At 42.3% G+C, this 21986-nt stretch overlaps 1 protein-coding gene across 2 annotated transcripts in view; it reads right to left on the reverse strand.

Annotated features, from left to right (window-relative positions):
* Nucleotides 1-1151: 1151 nt before the first annotated feature.
* Nucleotides 1152-21986, reverse strand: part of ZBTB8B (zinc finger and BTB domain containing 8B) — a 29082-nt gene continuing 8247 nt past the window's right edge. For both annotated transcript variants that reach the window (XR_003031525.2, XM_002685612.5), the window contains exons 2-3: nt 11377-11555; nt 1152-8380 (exon numbers count right to left, since the gene is read on the reverse strand). Coding sequence is in view for 1 of the 2 variants with exons in the window: in XM_002685612.5 (XP_002685658.2) it covers nt 8063-8380; nt 11377-11555 (497 nt within the window). In the remaining variant the exon portion in view is untranslated. The remainder of the gene's footprint in view (nt 8381-11376; nt 11556-21986) is intronic.

Below are 21986 nucleotides of genomic sequence, written 5' to 3' on the forward strand. Positions count from 1 at the left end.
TGCAAAAAGCAGAAAGTTTCCCACTCCTTAAAAAAAAGGAATCAGTTGCTATTGTTTGAATGATCAGGATCATTTCCAACTTTGTCTTTTTTTTTTTCTTTTTTTGATAGCAGTATTGACAAGTGCCTTTGTTAGAGGAACTAATCCACTTGGAAACTTGTGGATTAAAAATAAAGTCAGTTTCTATTTTTCTTTTAAGAGTTGTTGGAAAGTGTATGCCTGTAGAGCTAAGCACTTAGAATGGCTGTGCCTCTTTTGATTTTTGTGTTATCTGCCATAGTTTTTGCTTATTTTGCATCCCACACCACCCACTCATCAAGGGGTGGTCAGTCTTCCATCACAGAATCTAAAATGTCCTGGCTTGGAATAGTCTGCTCAGAAACTGTCTAATATAAGGAAGTAATTGGTCCTAACATCAGGGGACAGAGAGGTGGGAAAAGATGTTGATGGAAGCTTCTTGTGTTTAGAGCTCTATTTATTTTCTTAATTATTTTCTTAATAAGTCTTAATTATCTTCTAAATTAATTTTAATTTGGAGCTCTATTTTATTTTGTGAATTTTCTTTCTTAACTAATATTATATTCATAAAATTTCATGTAAAATATATGCCCTGAAAAGTCAGTTAAATTACACTTGTTTCTGAAGACAAAATGAGCAATAAAGGAACAAAAGACTTTTCCTTGAACTTGGATAGTACTGTTTCTACTCCAAATTTGTCATCAGGGTGTCTTAATCTGACTTCTTGGAAATCAAAACAAAAATTTAGTTTGAGACTATTTCCTGTTTACCCCCAGGTTGATGTAACCAAATTAAAGATGATTTGCATTCATTTTAATCCCAAACTTGTTATTTCATTAATAACCAGGATCACTGCTTCTAGATATTTTCAGATCGTCAAGTGGCTAATCTGTTTTACTTTGAAGTTTCATATATTATCACACAGCTTTAAATAAAATTAGCTCTTATAATAGATTTATTAAAATCCACTGAGTCAAGAAATATCTAAAATACAATTTTACTCAATATCATATTATATGGGTCACTGTCTTTAAAATATGTGGGTTTTTGTTTCAAATATGATTATCCTTGTCACCTTCTCTGAATCATACCCAATTTATATTTCAAAAATCAGCTAGAGACGTTGGAAAAAGTAATTTCAAGATAATGCTGTAAATTTTTTAATTTGTAATTTCAAAGTTTTAAAAAAGTGAATACATTAATATCAAATACCTGATACATATTAAATAAGTAGACAATAAAATTTTGATCTGCTGTGTGTTGATGGTAGTTTATGTTGTTTCAAATATGTGTGGGTATTATAGGAAAAGAAATTAAATTAACTCCCTTATGTTCAACATGTGACTTCCCCTTCCCTGTCTAAGTATTACAAGAATTCAGGCCAGGATCACACAAAGCCACATGAGGCTAAAATAGCATTTTCCTCTGCTGTAATTTTAGTCTGATAGGTACCCAAGGAAACAAATGCTGTCTACAGATGGTCTTTGCTGCCTGCCCAGACATGTTTGTTTGTTATCAGCATTGGCTTGGCAGGATCTGGCTTCTGATCCTAACTAGTTGTGTGGGAACTAAATACTAGTTGTTTCATCTCTCTATAAAATCTCTTTGGAGGAGACTATCTCCAGTCCTTTGATTTAATGGTTCTATTCTGTATGTACCTGGTTGGGGAATTAACTAGTTTACATGGCCAACCAAGACTCAATCCATATGCAATGGGGCTCCTCCATCTGTCACAGGAACAATACCTTTCTTCTAACTTATTACAGTGGGTGGAGATGATGGGAAGTTGTTTGTTGTTGTTGTTTCTTAAATAAGAAAACCATAGCACCTGATGCATATTTGCTAAAGACTAGGATGTTCTGAAATGTTTGTAGTATTTATATATAATTGAATAAAATATGTAATTTAAACACTGTTAATATCCAAAGCTACCATGTTTGAAAAAGGCAAGAAATATCAGAAACTGAGTTGTTTATAAATTGTATCCCAAAGGTAGGAGTTTATTGGACAAGAGACAAGAAGGTCTTCTCTAAGGCTCTAAGATTGGGCTGGACACTCTGCCCAAGCATTCTCAGAACACCCTGTTCCTGCCTCTACTGTCACACCCCAAACTGTATGGTTTAAGTGTTAGCCTCCCTGATTACACACTGCAAGTTCCTTGAGGACAGGGATTGTGCTTGTTCATTGATGTATCTCACAGGTACCCCTAGTGTCTGACAAACAACAAGGACTCCATAAATAATTACTGGATACCTGTTGAATAAATAACCGGCTGTCCTCATTTATTGATCTGCGAGGAGCAATAGAAGCAGGCAAGAGTAGCACCACATGATCCAATGATAAGAGGCACCATATAAAAAACCTGGTGTTTGGTGGTTGCCAGGTGGTCACAGGTTCCTATCAAGGTGTGAATGATGGAATCCCCAGAAATTTCCATTTAATGATGTCCCTATAGGATGTCACACTATACCTGCCTATGCTGAGTAGCGCAAAAGGATACAAGACATTTTGGTGGGACCATTTATCCAACTCTTAAATACACCTCCGCAAAATTTGCAGAGTGTATTAATCACAAGTAACTAAGTACAAAGAATGAATACTCTTCAAGGAAGGAAAAATAAGTTGGTGTAGGCCATCTCTTTATAGGAATTTTCTCTGGCTTTATTTTATAGGAAATAGGCGTAGTATCTGTTGTATAATTGCTCAGCATACCATTTGGCAAAGGTATAACAAAACATTTTCCCCTTCTGTGTGAGAATTTAACCTTGGTTTAATTTTCCAGCTCTGTTCCCCCAGCAACCTAATGAAGAGTAGTATATCAACCACATTGCTAGGCAACATTCCATATGGTAGAAATGATCCCGAGTTGGTAAACTGTAAACTGGGAGAACTATTAAATGCCTGATAGGAAGCCACAGCTCTGGGCTTCCCTATCTGTTGTGACTCTTGGAAGAGACATGTCTCTTGTGGGGAAGATATTTCAATGGAGTTGTTATAAGAGATACTCACTCCCATGGAACGAGAAGCTTTTAAGCCAGAATAGCTTCCATATTTGCGGGATGTGTGTCTATCTCCTTGCACCTGAGCCATACAGACAGATGCAGGGACTCTGAGGTTTGAGGAAAGAGTAATATCTGGCTCTGCCCTGTTGGTGAGCCATGCTTCCCATCCTATAACCTTGTTTCTTAAAAAATATTTATGTATTTGGCTGTGTCGGGTCTAGCTTTAGCACACGGACTTTCTAGTTGTGGCACTCAGGCACTCTGCGGGATGTGGGATCTTAGTTCCCCAACCAGGGATCAAACCGGCATCCCCTTCATTAGAGGGCAGATCCTTAACCACTGGACCACCAGGGAAAGTCCACCATCCTATCTCCTTCTTAGTGAATCTGATGCGATGGTTTATGAGTTTGACTGTTTCTAAACATCTAGTTGAGCCCAAGTAGCCTCCTGGAACGCACCTTATTACTATTTGCTTGCTGTTTCTGGTGGTAGAAGAAGCTCCACAGAGACCATGGGTAGTAGAAAGATGTGAAACTGCTTGGCATGTTCTAGCATGTTCTGCTTCTAAAAAAATCCTAACTATGCCCTTCACAGTCGGCATGACATATAATCCATATCCATTACATGCCACCAAGACATTTATCTCAAATTGACACCTGCCTTTAAAATCCCCAAGCTAGTTATTGCTAAACCTTCTTCATATAAGCACAGAACCCCAATCCTAACCCACATTGATTTTTAAGATGCTACTGAGAGAGGACCAAAAAAAAAAAATCAAATGATGGGTACAAAAATTGCTCCCCCAAACCACAATTGCCCATGAAGAATTGGCAGTAGTAATATTATCCATCTGGAGGATCAGAACAGATGCTAAATGTCCTCCTCAAGTTATGAAGACTCCATATCAGCTGATCACAATGGTGTGAGTTAGTGTCACCTCTGAAAACTAGGAACATATTAGAAACTAACCAAGCCACCCCTGCCAAACAACTTTCCATTTATCTCTACAGAAGCATTATTTGAAGAAAAGAATTCAAATTGTCAGAACTTTAATGAGAGGTGTGAAGAACACAGCCATATTTGGTGGAAATATTGAACAAAAATCAATGAAAACACTATCATAAGCAGCTGAATAAAGCAGCCTCCTTTTTGAGTCAGAAGATAGTGTGACCTTGTGAAAGCACAAAGCAAGCTACAAGGGACAAGCAACAGCAGAAAGTACAGTGGTGATGCTCAAAACAGTGTGATGGGAACTTCTCACCCACCCCAACCCTGTGCCCCTCCCTACCCCACCCTACTAGACTTCACGGAGATAATATATTGTCACTGCACAGAGGACACACAAGAACAACTCAGAAGTCCAAATGAAGCAGCAGCAATTCAGGTGACCGAAGGCCACTCAGTTGCCTTTCTCTCCATGGGGTTTATCACAACATCAATTAACAACAACAACAAAACACTTTTGTTGTATTCTGACCTGTATATCCTCCAGAATACTCAATTTCACAATATTTTGCAGACCACTAAGTCAATAGATTTCTTAAGGAATATTCAAAGTCTAGTGACCACCAAAATATTTACATCAGAATGGCATCTTTCCACTAAATGACCAGAAGCCATGATGATGATTTCTAAATGTATTACAGATAATGTGCCTTATTTTCATTCCTTTCTAACCCTTGCCTTGAAAGCCTGTTCCCTTTTCCCAAGAGAAACAACTGTCCAAGGATGCCATCTTAAAATTCCATTACAAGTAAGAATCTTGTTCCCATTCATTCAATATATGTAATAGAAGACAAAAAGATCTGGATTGAATGTGCCAGAAAGATGCCAAATATAAACTAGATCATGAATGGTCTGCATTGGAAAAACTATGAATCTACTTATAAAAATATCACCAACTCCACAAATTAAACCTCAGAGACACTGTGTAGGTTAAAAATACTGACCACCAAATGTGAACATAAATTTAAAACTGCGGGCAGTTTATGATCTGATAGTCCATACAGAGGAATTATCTCCTTTAAATGTAATAGAATTCAACTACCAAATCTAGTTATTCCCAATGCCAACACACAAACTCCAAACAGCCAACCAGGAATGTAACAATCTGAGACATTACAGAGAAATAGAATTGTTTAAATACTAAGCTTCACATTCCATTTTCCTCTCAATGATTTTGCTACTTTAAAATCAGAGCCCAGTAATAGTTCTAGCAGTACGAATCAGATCAGAATTTCTAAGTTTCCACATCACACATCTAATCAGATCTCAGGCAAGTCATGGACCATCTATCATCTGGCCTCAGTGTCTTCATTTAATGAATCCACTATTTTCAAAACTTGTGGGAGTGTAAGTGAAAATGTAAGTTGCTCAGTTGTGTCCAACTTTTTGCGACCCCATGGACTATAGACTGCCAGGCTCCTCTGTCCATGAGATTTTCCAGGCAAGAATACTAGAGGGGGTTGCCATGCCCTTCTCCAGGGTATCTTCCTGACCTAGGAACTGAATCCAGCTCTCCTGCACTGCAGGCAGATTCTTTACCATCTGAGCCACCAGAGAAGCATAAGGATCTAATAAATATTATGAAGGTAAAAGGTAGCCTAAAATGTACAATAAAATTAAGTTCTTTAAAGATATCATTTTTTTAAATCCTGCTTTATCTTACAGCTGGTTTCTCAACCTTGGTACTCTTGTCACTGTGGACTACATTCATCTTTGCTGTAGAGACCGTCCTATACCTTGTAGGGCATTTAGCAGCATCCCTGCCTCCACCCACTGGATGCCAGCAGCACCCCACCCCAAGCTATGACACTTGAGAGGGTCTCCAGACACTGCTGGATACAGGTCCTCTGGGGAGCAAAATCACCCCCAGTTGAAAATCACTGTCTTAGAGTGAAATATCTAATGTAAAATGCTTTATCTTGCACCCAGGGATATGAATAGATCATGGGGTCACCAGAGAGGATCATTGCTCTGCTGGAGAAAGCAGGCTGAGAGTTGAGCTGTGAGGTAGAAAGGTCAAATTAAAACATCAGAAATACTTTAGACAAAGAAAGCAAAACATAACAAAACTCCTTGCAAAGTATATCTTTTACACCTCCATTTAGGTTTCCCTCTTGCTAAGGTCCCTCTTCTAAAACAACACTAATAGTCTCATTTCTGGTAAGAAAAGTATTTCTGGTCCTTGATAATTTTCCGTGTGTAACTCTTGACCTAGAACAGTAATTTTCCAACTACCTCTGATAAAAGAGGTAACATTTTATTGTTGTTGGTTTTGTAGTTTGCTGCTCAGTGTGCCTTCCAGGGAGTCCAGTCCCCCAACCAGGGATGGAACCCAGGACCCCTGCAGCAGAAGCATGGAGTCCTAACCACTGGACTTCAGGGAATTCCCAAAAGACCCATTTTTAATTTCCAATCAACTGCAGGCCAGGGTATGGCCCTACTGTATGGACTGGGATCCAGGAATTCATGGAGCTGAAGCTGTTTCGGGCCACAATTTGAGCAGCACTGTCCTGGGGTTCCAACTTCTGTTGAGAAGCATGGTCTAAACACTTTCTGAACCCTTCAATGCTAACATTTATTTACAAGCAAATTTAATTACAAGCAAATTACAACCAAATTTTTTTGGTTAAAGAGGTAGAAAGTGATATTTTTTACTACCTTTTGAAATATAATTATAGTAAAATTAAAGGAGGGCTTCCCTGGTGGCACAGACGGTAAAGAATCTGCCTATAATGTGGGAGAACCAGGTTCAATCCCTGGGTTGGGAAGATCCCCTGAAGAAGGGAATGACAACCCACTCCAATATTCTGGCCTGGAGAATCCCATGGACAGAGGATCCTGGAGGGCTACAGTCCATGGGGTCCCAAAAAATTAAAGGAAGAAAAGGAATTTCCTTTAAAATCCATTTTGGATACTTAAACATAAGACAAAATTACGGAAGTGCCTGAAATATCTTTAATCCATAATACTTCTTGTTCTTTAGCCTTTTAAAGAAATACAGTCTCTTTTGTTAGAATAATTGTATGGCTGCAAAGTGAATAAAGAACAGACTGGTTTTAAAAACCTGTTCTTCTACTAACCTTCCCTTTCCCTCCAGATGATCTTTTAAAGGTAAACAATTTGGAAATATAACTTGCTTATGTAGGCTTATCCTTTCCCTCCAATTAAAGTTCTATTCATAAAGTAAAAGAATGGCAATGATGGCTGCATTGCCAGGTTACACAGTGGTGGCTCTCAGAAATGGCTGGAAAACACAGAGGAGCATTTTGAGCTTTGCCCAAATGACTTGCTTTATGATCGTAAAACGGGTTATTTGTGTGTGCACAATCGTCAAACACCAAGCCAGACAGGGAAACCACCCAGACCTGGGCTCTCAGGCTCCCTTCCTGGGGCTAACTTAAAATGTAATTTGACGGGGGCAAGTCACAGTGCCATAAGGAGCCTTTCAGCTCATTTCCATGCTTGTCTGCACATAAATACCCTCAGCCTCTAAAACTGCAATCTTAGATTTAGAAAGTACCTTTTACAATCATAAAGCCAGACAGCCCTGCCTACCTTAAATCAAGCAAGCTTTCTGATTAACACTTTACCAGAAAGTTACAGTACAGAATTGATCAGGAGAGGCTTGGCAGAGGTAAGATTGATCTCGAAATTTAATATATTCTTGCCCACCTTTTCAGAGAAAGAGGATGACGATATAGGAATGCAGAAGACTGAGAAACTACAAAAACAGCTATAGAGGTTTTCTTATCTTTCTCCAATCCAGAGTTTGGATGCATAGCTCTGGAAAAAACAGCAAGCCTCAGGGCCAACCTTGATTCACTCAGAAAGCCTTCGGAAACCAGGGGCACCACTAAAAAATCGTTAGTCCTCTGAGTCACAGAATCCAACCTCCACTGTGCAGCCTAACAAAAATGCAAATAATTGGCAGTGAAAAAATGTTCCTCTCAGGGTTCCACGCCATTGGACAAAGGGTGGCTTTCACTCACAGAATCAGCAAGAACAAATTCTAAACCCTCTCCTCCACCAAGTTACTGCTACGTAAGCGTGTCTCCACCAGATAAGTTGGGCTGAATTTGGGGTCTGTCGTCAGAATCTTCTCCGGCGGGGTCATTTTCCTCCCCAGACTCCACATAGATCGGCCAGTCACTGTCTGTGTCACTCTTTTCTTGGCTCTCGAACGACGCCTCCACCAGGCTGAGGTTGATGGGCATCAATTCATCATCGTCGTCGTGCGTATCTGTAATGCAGGTGCAGCTGTCACATAGCCCGAAGCGCCGTAGCCCCGGCGACAGGTGACTCGTGAAGGTTCTTCTGCAGCCCTTGCAGATGATTGGACGGTTGGATCTATGCACCTAAAATCACCAGCATAGTGCATGTCAGAGAAAAGAGGAGGAGCCATGGCCTTCAGGGCCCCATGTGATACGGCCCCTGGATGACCTTCTGGCTGCATTTCTCACCACTCTCCTTTTGCTTTTTCTGCCACCATCTCAGCCTCATCAAGATCCTTTCCAGCCCAGGGCCATGGGATGTGCATGGAGCAAGCCCTCCTCCCCACTGCCCCCTCTCCCCTCTTACTAAAGTCCTTTTGTGGTTTTTCTTGGCTGTGCCACAGGCTTATAGGATCTTAGATCCCTGACCAGTGATGAAACTGGCACCTTGGCAGTGAAAGCATGGAGTCCTTACCACTGGATTGTCAAGGAATTTCCACTAATGCCTTTCAAGGAAGTCTTTTCTGATGCTCCAGGCCAGATTAGATCTCCCAGCTATATAGTCTCACCTATACTTCTCCCTTCATGTCTAACAAATCATTGGTAAAATTTACTAGGTTACAGATTTATAATTTACTAGATTATAGATCTATAGAAATTGATAGATTATAAGCTCCACGAGGTCACAGACTAGCTTCACCCATGTTCTCTGTCCTCTGTGTCACATCTGTTACTGTATCCCTAGTGCCTGGCATGGAAAGGGCAATCGGTGAACCAATTAGGATTTTAGACATGGCTTCTTAAATACTTTGGAGTGTTTAGTTATTAAGAAGGCAGATTTCCCAAACAGTGTATTTCCCAAACATGCCAGCGGATGCTTCAGCCTTGACTTTTTTGTTGATAAATGTGTTCCTTACATATGAAAAGAGCTTTGCATACTAGAAAAGAGAACTTGATCTCCTAACCCCATGCAACTCCTCATGAGGACAGCAGCCCCAGGGGTCCTCTTTGTATAAGGAACTATCTATCTGAAGTGTGCACTCTTCAGGAACTCCAGCCAACTGGGGATCTGTGAATGAATAAGAGCCTCCCTTGTGGAGAGCTCTGGATGCAGGATACATACAAGAAGCGAGACAGACAGAGAGGCTGATGCAGGAGAAGGGCCAATAACAATACTTAGGTTGCTGGAGCTGCCCTTACATGTCCTGGGTTCCCATGAGGTTTCCTGGGTTTCCTGAGTCAACCTGAGTATGTTTGTGACCCTTGCAGCCTGATGGAGCCTTTGAATAGTAGACTGGATCTAGTACAGAGTGGAATGGGGATTACAACCAATGAAACATCTTAGAGGCACCCAGGGACCGATTTTTGCCAAGATGGATTGGAGATTAATTTGAAAAAAAAAAAAGGCCAAACAAAAACTTAACATCTTAGGATAAAGCCATTCTCAGGTAAGTGTGCTGGGTCCAACACTGAGAGGAAAGGCAGTCAGTCAGTCACCTTGAATGTATCTAAGTCTAGATACTATCAAAACTGTAATTCACATATCATAAAATTCACCCTTTTAAAGTGTACAATTCAGTGGTTTTTAGCACACTCATAAGGTTGTACAACTATCACCACCATCTAATTTTAGGACATTTTCATCACTCCATAAAGAAAACCTGTGCCCATTAATGGTCTTATCTCTCCCATCCCCACAGGCTTCAACCACCAATCTACTCTCTATCGCAATGGGTCTGCCCACTTTGTATATTTCATATAAATGGAATCACATAATAGATGGCCTTTGGTGACTTGCTGCTTTCACGGAGCCTAATGCTTTCAAGGTTATTCCATGTTGTAGCATGTATCAGGACTTCATCTCATTTTATGGCTAAACAATAGTCCATTATAGGGGTACACCACACTTTGTTTATTCATTCATCAGTGATAAATATTTGGATTGTTTCTATTTTGGGGGCTCCTCTGTCCATGGGATTCTGCAGGCAAGAATACTGGAGTGGGTAGCCATTCCCTTCTCCAGGGTCCAGAAGAGCCTGGGGGGCCACAGTCCATGGGGTCTCAGAGTCAGACACGACTGAGCGACAATGGTGACTTCATGCCTAACCTCTGGAGGAAACACTAAACTGTCTTGCACAGTGGCTGCACCAGTTGGTGTTCCCACTAGCAGTATATGAGGATTCCAGTTTCTCTACCTCTTCACCAGCACCGTGTTATTATAAATTGCTTATTATAGCAATCCAAGTTTGTGTGAAGTGGCACCACTCCCATTCTGTGGGTTGTCTTTTCACATTCTTGAGAGTGTCTTTTGAAATCCAAATCATTTTTATGTCGGAGTTTTCAAAGACTTATTGACTTGTTCAAGTGTTAGTCACTCAGTCATGCCTGACTCTGTGACCCCGTGGAATGTAGCCCACCAGGCCCCTCTGTCCGTGGAATTCTGCAGGCAAGAATATTGGAGTGGGTAGCCACTCCATTCTCCATGGGATCTTCCCAAACCAGGGATCGAACCCAGGTGTCCTGTATTGTTGGTGGCTTCTTTACCATTTGAGCCACCAGGGAAGTCCCTGGTGGCTGCCTTGCTCAAAGATAATCTTAAATACAATGCCTTTCTACATGGTCTGAATGCTTTTTAGCAGCTGGGACTCACCCACTTACATGGAAGACAGAATCCTAGGCAGCAGCCAGTGGGCAGGGAGGGCCCCTTGGCCAGGGGTCCCCTTTGCTGCTCACAGGCAGCCCTATAAATGGTGTTATACCTCTTCCCTACCCCGGGGTGCTGAGGTTGGGTGGGAAACCGAGGCTGCAGCTTACCCTTGGGGGAACAGACTCCCAATCCCTAAGCCCCAGTGTTCTCTGCCTTTTGACAATCATCCTCAGACTAGGATCTGAACTTTCTTAACTTTCCTTCTAGGAAAACTAGTTTGTAACCATATAAGTTTTCACTTTTTCTTTTTCCACTAACCCAGCTATAATTTAGTAGCAGAAATACATGTTTAAAATTCTCTGACAATACCCCAGTGGACAGAGAAGTGAAAAACTGAGGGGCTTCACCTTTACATTAAACACATTTCATGAACCACCTTCCACGCCCCGCCACTCTCCGCCATCCTGAGAGATCCACCAGCTGCGACACTTACACTGAGCGCGTGACTCCGCAGATGCTCCTGTCGAGTGAACCTCTTGCCACAGGTCTCACAAGGATAGGGCCGCTCCCCTGTGTGCGAGCGGATATGCCGCTTAAGGATGCCCTTCTGTTTGGCACTGTAGGGGCAGAAAGGACACTTGTGCAGCTTGATGGGCACCACCAGCACATCACCTGGGGAACAAACGGTACTGTAAGCAGCAACAAGACTGGCTGTCCTCCAATGGATGGAATCCAGAGCAGGAGAACTCCACCAGCCCAGTTCAAGAGGGAGAATCCCAACTCCACCAGCAGCTAACAGCAAGACGATGTCTGCAGATCCTGACTCTGCTGGGCTCTGGGTCAGCCAGAGAGGGAAACAGGCTTCTGATACAAGACTGCAAGGAATGCTGTGAGGCATCAGCTTTCAAACTTCTCTGTGGCTCAGAGTTAGAAACAGCGCTTATGTCACAGCCTGAGAACACATGTATCCTCATGTGGACAGCTTGAAACACTTTCCAAAATAATACTCACTCTGATAATGTCTATTCTCCTTGATTTCATTTTAGGAAAATAATGATCGAGACCCTGTTATAGAATGAATTGCATCCCTCCCCACATATTCCTATCTTAAAGTCATAACCTCCAGTGCCACTTGTATGTAAAGACAGGGCCTTTAAGGAGGTAATTAAGGTTAAATGAGGTCGCAAGGGTAGAGCTCTTATCTGATAGGACTGGGATCCTTATAAGAAGAGGAACAATGCCAGAGGTGCCAGGAATGATGGCTTTCTATCTCTATTCTTGCACAGAGGACAGGTCACGTGAGGACAAGCAAAAAGGTAGTTGTCTGCAAGCCAGGAAGAGAGCTCTCACTAGAAACCAACCATGCTGGCAGCTCGATCTTGGACTGAGCCTCCAAAACTATGAGATAATAAATTTCTGTTGATAAAACTACTTAGCCTGTGATATTCTGTTATGGCTGCCTGAGTTGACTAATGCAAACCTCCTGAACTGATATAATGACCCTCAAAAATGTGTGGAAAAAAACAAACAACTATTATGATGGATCAGACCTCCAGACCAGGTTTCATGCTTTCTTTGACAACAGTTCCCGGAATAGCTTTCAGGCATATATAGAAGAGGTTTGCTATAAAGCAGCCCCCACACTGTTTGGAATTTATATTAACTCTGTATATATGAGATCATCAAATATCTAAAAATTCATTTAAATCTTTTTCCCTTTTTTTTTTCCACCTTGTTCATACAGCTGTTAGGGTGACAACATGATTATCACCCGCATGTATAGAGACTGACCCTTTCAAGTTTCCTGAGTTACCCTATTGGCAGTATTCTGAGACTCATTTCCTCTATCCATGCCCTTCAGGATTTTACAGAATTTGATCATATCATATATGTGGAGGCACTAATAACTCAAGTTTTTCAGGCATAGAAATTAGGAGTCGCGTTCTGGCTCTGCCACTTACAAGCCGTGTGATCTTGGGCATCTCACCTGACTTCTCTGTGCTTTAATTCACTCATCTGTAAAATAGGGATAATAATAATTCCCACCTCACAGGATTGTGGTAAGAACGAAATGAGGTAATACATGAAACACAGCACCCGGCACATAATAAGCTCTCATAAATGTCAGCCATTTTTTTAACATCATCATCACCTCGGTGTTTCTCTCCTGATTAATCTGGCCAGGCTCCTGTGGTCTCTCTCAACGCAGGAGTAACTCCTTTTCTCTGAGACCTTCTTGGGACACTTACCTGGGCTTTATACCTTTCCTGAGGTGCTGCCAAAAGTATGGCAAGCTGAACGTCAAGTGAGTACCCAACATCATTCTATGTAAGGGTGGAGATTATCTTCTTTAGCTTCTAGTTCCCATGCTGATAATGTCTAACATTTTTCATAATCTATAATGAAGGAGATCAAACCAGTCAATCCTAAAGGAAATCAACCCTGAATATTTATCGGAAGGACTGATGCTGAAGCTGAAGCTCCAATACTTTGGCCATCTGATGAGAAGAGCCGACTCATTGGAGAAGACCCTGATGCTGGGAAAGACTGAAGGCAGGAAGAAAAGGGGGCAACAGAGGATGAGATGGTTGGATGGCATCATCAACTCAATGGACATGAGTATGAGCAAACTCCGGGAGATGGTGAAGGACCGGGAAGCCTGGTGTACTGCAGTCCATGGGGTTGCAAAGAGTCATACATGACTGAGTGACTGAACAACAATAATGACTCCAAAATCTGTCTCCCGGAATAAAAGCAGCAGCTCGTGGCTCAGCACTGCATATACATGTCGGATTATTTACTTCTCACTGCTTACACTGGCACTGAGAGACCAGTTTCCTGCTCACTCCCCTGGCACTGTGGACTCTTCTTATCATTTATCCCCATCAGCCTGGCATTGTGCTACCACCTTCTTCCTGATTATCTACAAAAACATTAAGTAAAATGGGTCCACTGTTAGACCTCGGGGGGGGGGGGGGGGGGAATAACCATTAACTACATCTCCATCAGAGAAGTATGAATTACTGCAACATTTCCCTTCTCTCTTATGATCTGGCTCCCCCAGAAGAGCAGTTCACCTGAATGCCTATTACATGTGAGGCACTGTGTCAAGATACATTGTTATCAAGATACTTGTTTCTTCACTCAAGAAGATAAGTCTAGCAGGAGAGAAAGACATGTAAACAAAGTCATACAATATAATGTAACAAATGCAAAGTTCAAAGTGATGAAGAAATGTAGACAAGGGTGGTGGTGGGATGAAATCAGAGATTTGGATTGACATATATACACTAGTGTGTATAAAATAGATAACTAATAAGAATCTACTGCATAACAGAGAATTCTACTCAATCCCCTGTGCTACTGTGCTTAGTCACTCAGTCATGTCTGACTCTGTGACCCCATGGACTGCAGCCTGCCAGGCTCCTCTGTCCATGGGATTCTCCAGATAAGAATACTGGAGTGGGTTGCCATTCCCTTTTCCAAGGGATCTTCCTGCCCCAGAGATCAAACTTGGGTCTCCTGCATTGCAGGGGGATTCTTTACCATCTGAGCCACCAGCGTAGCTCTATGGTGACCTAAATGGGAAGGAAATCTAAAAAGAGGGGATATATGTATACCTGGGCTTCCCTGATGGCTCAGTTGGTAAAGAATCTGCCTGCAATGCAGGAGACCCGGGTTCAATCCCTGGGTTGGGAAGATCCCCAGGAGGAGGGCATGGCAACCCACTCCAGTATTCTTCCCTGGAGAATCCCCAAGGACAGAGGAGCCTGACAGGCTGCAGTCCATGGGGTCGCAAAGAGTTGGACATGACTGAGTAACTAAGCACAGCACAGCACATATGTATACATATAACTGATTCATTTTGCTGTACAGCAGAAACTAACACAACATTGAAAAACAACTGTTCTCTAATAAAAAATTTTTAAAAAGAAGAAAGAAAGATAGTGAAAATAATGAATTCTCTCCTGGAGTTCAGAGATGATCTCACAGGAGAGGTGACCTTTGAGCAAGGTTTTGAGGGATGAATAGGAGTTCACTGGGAGTTTGAGAAAGAGAAAGGGTATCTCAGGCAGGGAAACAGCACAAGTTTAGGCACAGAGGTAAATGAGAATAGGGAATACAAAGCAGGGTGGAGAAGAATGAGGAATGAAGCCAAGGAAAGGGGCAAGAACTTCTGGGGAAGGTCCCAAGGTCACATTTATGAATTCACTCAGCAAATTTATCCTGAGCACCTACAATGTGCCAGACTGGGTTCTAGGCCCTGGGGATACAGTAGTGATCAGAAAAGACAAAAATCCCTGCCTCTGCAACACTAACATGTTAATGAACTCAGACTTTATCCTTTAAGCAGGTAGGGTTTTAAGCAAGGAAGGTACAAGGTGATATGACTTTTAAAGGATTCCTCTGGGGATAATGCAGGGGAAGGGTTTAAGAGAGGCAAGATTAAAGGCAGGAAGTCCAGTGGGGAGGGGATGAGAGAAGACAGAACTAAAGCCTGTGACTGTGGAGGTGGAGAGGAGGAGAGAGAATTGAGAAATAAAATTCACAGCATATGATGACCTCAATGGGGAGGACAGAGCAGAGGAAAGGAAAGATTCTAAATGACACTGATTCTAGGTTAGCTGACGTGATAGGTGATGGTGGAATAAACCAAGGCAGGGAACACAGGAGAAAAAGCAGGTGCAGGATGAATGAGGTCAGTCGGGATTTTATCATGTTTGAGGCAGGCTCAGTGCATCCACTTTTTTTTGGTGGGGGTGGGGCAGGGGGGATACTTGGATTAGACAGATCAATCTGGAGCTTGGGGAAAGAAGCAAAGAATACAGTTATGAGTCCTCAGTAGATTGAGTGGTTGCTTTAACTGAGGCCTGGCTGTCCCCTAAGCACCCTGATTCCGTTAACCCATGGCCTTGACACCCTGGATCAGGGGAGGGTAGGTCTTCCTCGGGCTTCACTGTCATCTCCAGAGCAAAAGCCTAAGATGTTTTGAAGGTCATCCCATCAGATGATACCGATGCTCATCCTTATTACAGTCATCTAGGAGTCCCTGGGTCATCTTGCTCCTTGGAGATTTGATCACACTGCCTTCAGACTCTACTCCTGGAAAAATTCTTGGTGTGAATACCAAAAATGACCCTTCCAATGCCCTGGCCCCTCTGTTCCTGGATCTCCTTTCTTCCAGAGACCTTATCCTCCAATCCATCTCAGCCACCCAATCCTAGACGAAGAGGTCTCAACTTTGCCTGCATATAAAAATGCAGCTTAAAATGAAAAACAATACTAATGCCCAATCTCCATCCCAAGCTAATGGGTGGGGTGGGACCCAAGCAGCGCATTTTTTTAATGTTTTTTTATGTGGTGAAGATCACATAATATAAAACAGACTATTTTAACCATATTTAACTGTACAGCTCAGTAGCAGTAAGTACATTCACATGGTTCTGCAATTCTCACCATCATCCATCTCCCGAATTTTTCTCCTACCTAAGCTGAAACTTGGGTTTCCCTGGTGGCTCAGACAGTAAAGAATCCGCCTGCAGTGCAGGAGACCTTAACCTCACATCCCCTTCCAGCCATGGAAGCATTTCTTTGTTCCCTTCACAGTAAATTTCTTGAAAGAAGTACTATACCATCTTCACATCTACATTTGAAGGTTTTTGGGTTTTTTTTTTAGGTCTCTGGGCTTAGTGCTTTATTCTAATATTCCAATAATCACCATAATCACCATTTTATTTTATTATTTTTATGAAGTATAGTTTATTTACAATATTATATAGGTTTCAGGTGTATAGCACAGTGATTCAGTATTTTTACAATTTATGCTCCCTCATAAGAAAATGATTACAATTCACTGTGCTGTACAATATATCTTTGTTGCTTATCTATTTTAATTTTTCTTTAAGTTTTAGGCATCCTATTTGATGTTTCCCCTCCCATTGTTTAAGTCTTTACTGAATTTGTTACAATATTGCTTCTGTTTCATGATTTGATTTTTTTTGGTCCTAAGGCACGTGGGATCTTAGCTCCCTGACCAGGGATCAAACCTGCACCCCTTGCATTGGAAGGGGAAATCTTAACCACTGGACTGCCAGTGGAGTCTCTGAGTCCTCGTCTAAGCCTACTCCATTTGGTCTTTTCCCCACCACTTCATCATACTGCTCACCCATGACCTCTCCATTAATAAACCCAATGATCAGTCCTCAATCTGCCTACACACAGTACCGGACATTGTTGATTTCTCCGTTATCTTGAAATGCTTTCTCCTCTTGACACCCATCACTCTTCCTTCCTTCCTTGGTTGTGCCATGCACCACGTGGGATCTTACTTTCCCCACCAGGATCAAACGGCACCCTCTGCTTTGGAAGCACAGAGTCTCTCCCACTGGACCACCAGGGGAGTACCGCAGCACTCCTGATTCTCTGCTGCCTCGCCCACTGCCCCTTCTCAGCTTCCTCCACTGGCTCCCTCATCTTCCTGACCTCCCAATGTTGGAGCTTCCCAGGGCTCAGTCCTTAGGTCTCTTATCTTCTCCTTCTAGATCTATGGAATACACAGGATTTAAATTGCGCAGATCCAACAATGACCCTAGATTTATATCTCAGCTCTGACTTACAGATGTAATCACTTACTGCACATCTTCACTGGGATATCCAACGGGCACCACAAACATAACATTTAAATCAATCGCTCAAGGTAAAAACATTAAGGCCATCTTTAATGCTTCTTTTTCTCATAACACTCATACAGCCATTAGAAACTCTGGTCAGCTCTATCTTTCAGAGTCAGTACAGTCCTAACCCAATCACATCTCACCTGTCTACTGCTACCACACTTATTCAAGGCGAGTGGGGTGGGAGAGAGGCACAAGAGGGAGGGGCTACGTATATACAAATAGCTGATTCACTTTGTTGTTCTGCAGAAACACAACCTTGTAAAGCAATTATATCCCAACAATAAAATAAAATTAAAAAAAATAGAAAAATGGGACTTCCCGGGTGGTCCAGAGATTAAGACTGTGCTCCCAATGCAGGGGGTCCAGGTCCAATCCCTGGTCAGGGCACTAGAACCCGCATGCCATAACTGAGAGTTTATGTGCTGTAACTAAGAGTTTACATGCCATAACTAAGACCTGGTGCAGTCAAATAAATAAATAAATAAGACAAAATAAATAAAATCTGTTTTAAAAAAAACAAAAAGAAGAAGGCGCACACCTCTCACCTGGGTTACTGCAGTTACCTCCTAAGCGGTTTTCCTGCTCCCACCTCACTCCCTGACAGTCTATGATCCCCGTAGCCTATGCTCCCCTGTAGTCTACAGGAAAGCGAGAGGAGAAGCAAGAGGCCCTCTTAGAAGGTAACTGCACACAGTACTCAGAAGGATCCTTTTAATACATGTCATCTCAAGTCACTCTCTGCGGAGCAATACTCAAAGACCTTCTCATCGCCTTCAAGGGCCTACCTGGTCCACCCTCACTCAGCCTCTCTGACCTTATCCCCCAACACTTGCTGCCTTACTCACTCCACTCCAGCCACACTAGCATCCTGGCTGTTCCTTTTGTTCACTTGCCAAGGGTGATTCTACACCTGGGCCTTTGCACCTTGCTCTTCTCTCTGCCTGGAATGTTCCCCCTCATATCTCTGCAGTTTGCTCTCTTACTCACTTAAGGTCTTTGCTTAAAGGCAACCTGTTAGCAAGTCCTGGTCAACAGTAAATAAAATAGCACCCCCTCACTCTCAGTCAACTTTGTCCCTGCTTTAGTTCTTCATATTCAGTCCAGTTCAGTTCAGTCGCTCTGTTGTGTCTGACTCTTTGCAACCCCATGAATTGCAGCACGCCAGGCCTCCCTGTCCATCACCAACTCCCAGAGTTCACTCAGACTCACTGAGTGAGTCAGTGATGCCTTCCAGTCAGTGATGCCATCCAGCCATCTCATCCTCTGTCGTCCCCTTCTCCTCCTGTCCCCAATCCCTCCCAGCATCAGAGTCTTTTCCAATGAGTCAAATCTTCTTCATATTATACAGGTACTTATGTGTTACTGTCTGGCTCACAACGCTAGAATGTCAGCTCCACGAGGACAAGCACCGTCTTTTGTTCACTGTTATAAACGAATATTCATTCACTATAAACGAATAGTGCCTGGCATATAGGAAGTGCTCAATAAATATCTGTTAAATGAACAAATGAACAGGAATGATAAGATGTTAAAGAAGCAAGGCCATGATGGAATGCTGGACACACTGACATTAAACAATCCCATGATGAGGCTGAAAAGAAATGGACAAAGGTAACAGCAATGGGTACTCAAGGTGTCAGAAGCCAGGGGAAGAAAGAATTTCAAGAAGGAAAGATCAGAGTTAACTACTGAGAGTGGTCAGAAAGATAACATCTGAAAATCACTCACTGGATCAGCTCTGGAAATGTCCGGCTGACCTCATGAAGCAGGTGGGGTGTTGGGTAGGGGTCTTTCCTCACAGTGCGCTGAGAAAAGAACGGGAGGTAAAATGGTAGCAGTGGCCAATACAGATGAACTTTTCAGGAAGCAATGGGAGGTAGTGAGGCTGGCACTGGGAGGTCCAGGGGAGAAGAGATTATACGAGGACCACGTGCTTTGACAGTGTCTGCCAGTGTCAGAGATAAGTGAATACACAAGTACTATGACTGCCTCCTCACCATCTCCCTGCCCCAGTCTCCCATTTCTTCACTACCTTATGCTGAGGCCACATTAATCTTTCCTATCCACTCCCAAGCTCAGAAACTACCAACAATTCCCCTGTGCCTATAGATAGAAACTTACCTCTTACCATTTATGGCTTTCCATGACTGACTCCAATTTCTCCCTATGTTTTCTCTTCTTACCCTCAAATGCCACTTTTTAAAAAAATTGAAATATAGTTGAGTTGCCATATTGTGTTAGTTTCAGGTGTATAGCAAGGTGACTGTTCTACATATCCTTTTTCAGATTCTTTTGCATTATATTAATATGTTACAGCAAGATATTGAATATAGTTCCCTGTGCTATACAATAAGTCACTACTTATCGATTTTATATACAGTAGTGAGTACTCAGATGCCACTTTCATAAAGCCTCCCTAACCTAACAGCTGGAAGCCAGTTCTGCTTCTGGCCCCCTGTGAAATTCACACCTCCATCTGTCTTTCAGCCCTAGTACCTTGTACCGCACGGTGCCAATTTCACACAGCTTAGCTTCTATAAGAAACCATCAGTTTTTTGAGAGCTGGAGCCATATCTGACTTATCTTTGTATCTTCACAAGGAAAGTGCTCAAGTATTTGAGCAAATATATGAAAAACCAAACAAATCAGTCTTACTCTGTCCCTTGGCACTTGGAGTAAATGTACCCTGGAGCCATGCAAATGGAATCAAAACCTGGCAGACAACAGGCACGGCAAGCAGCCAGGAGACTGCCCTGCCCCAGGATGAGTTGGAAAGCTGACTTTATAGATGGACAGATGGATCTGAATGAAGGTGGTGTAGATCTGAATTTCTATTTCTTGATACTCGTGATACAGGCAGAGGGGTTGAGAGACAAAATCAGTGCACTGAAATCCTCTAACCACCTGTGCTGCCCTCACAGTTTGTTTCATGAGTGAAATGAAGCCAGCCTGGGTTGCTATCAAAGAACATTAGTGGTGACATGTGCCAGTTCTATATTCTTAAGGAACTCGCCAAACCCTCTGGGTCTCAATTTCTCCATACTTCCTCCACCTAACTTACATGGCACTATGAGGGGCTGATGGATGGAGAAGGGGAACACAGACTGTGAAGTGCGACTCTTACACAGAAATTAGATTTTGGAAGTCCCTGGTGGTCCAATAGTTAAGAATCTGCCTGCCAATGTAAGAGACACAGGGTGCATCCCTGGTCTGGAAGATTCCACACGCTGCAGGGCAACTAAAATGCCGCATGCTTAAACTACTGAGCCTGCGAGCTGCAACCACCCAAGTCCCCACGCCTTGAACCTGTGCTCCCCAACAAGGGAAGCCACCGCAGTGAGGAGGAGCCCCTGCTCCCACACCTAGAGAAACCCCAGGTGCAGCAGTGAAGACCAAGTGCAGCCAAAAATTCATTAATTACGTTTTTAAAAAGAAATTAGATTTCAACAAGTTCCCATAGGGTAATCACTGAAAACAACCACTACCTTTTGCATGCTAGTTAAGCCAGTGTCTCTGGCGACCAGAAACCATATTTGCAAGTTTTGCAAGTCTAGATTAGGTCAGACATACAGAGCATTCTTGATTTTTACAAAAAATGAAATTTTGATGCAGGGATGAAGTAATTTTTCATTAAAAAATGTTAAAATGAAAAAAAAAAGAAAGAAATTTAAAAGTCTCCAGACAAACTCGGTTTTCCTGGGATTCTCCTGTGTGGTGTTGTTTAGCCGCTAAGTTGTGTCCAACTTTCATGACCCCATGTGTACCTGTTATTTTTTTTTAAAGTCTCAAAATAGTCATTTAGTAACGAATAAGAGCAGATCACCCCCCCCTTACTTAGTCGACTTTCACTGCACAGTACTGAAGGGTGAATTAGAAATGTGACTCATTAATGTCTTGGCTTGAAAAGAAGCCAAGGGTACTTTCATCAGTAAGGAGACAGCCACATCTATTTCCATCTCCTAAGACAGTTTACAACACAATTACCTCATCTGTAAGAAGAGTTAACCATATTATCCCATCTCTCAGAATTGCTCAGGCAAAAAACTAAGTTCTCTTAAAACACAAATCCTACCAAAGGATACAAGAAATTTACTTACATGAAGCCCAGTTCAACTCTCAAATACTCTCCAGGACATCACACTATCAGCCACGACATGTTAACTGAGTACATGGGCCAGGCACCACAGTTGACACAAAGAAGGATAAATTTCCTACCTGTACAGAACATGTTCTCATATGTGAGAAAAAAAAGTTCTGAAAACCTTTTCATTTGGTCCTCAGCTCTGTAAGAAGGCAAGGTGGGAGTGATTATCTCCTGAAAAAAAAGGGGTTCAAAGAAATTTAATGAATTCACCAAAATCCTCCTTGTGGTTAGTAGAAGAGGGTGGGTTCTTTCCATGTCTCCAAATCGCATTCAACACGCTTA

This window comes from Bos taurus, chromosome 2, assembly GCF_002263795.3.
Source record: "Bos taurus isolate L1 Dominette 01449 registration number 42190680 breed Hereford chromosome 2, ARS-UCD2.0, whole genome shotgun sequence".
Lineage (NCBI taxonomy): Eukaryota > Metazoa > Chordata > Mammalia > Artiodactyla > Bovidae > Bos > Bos taurus.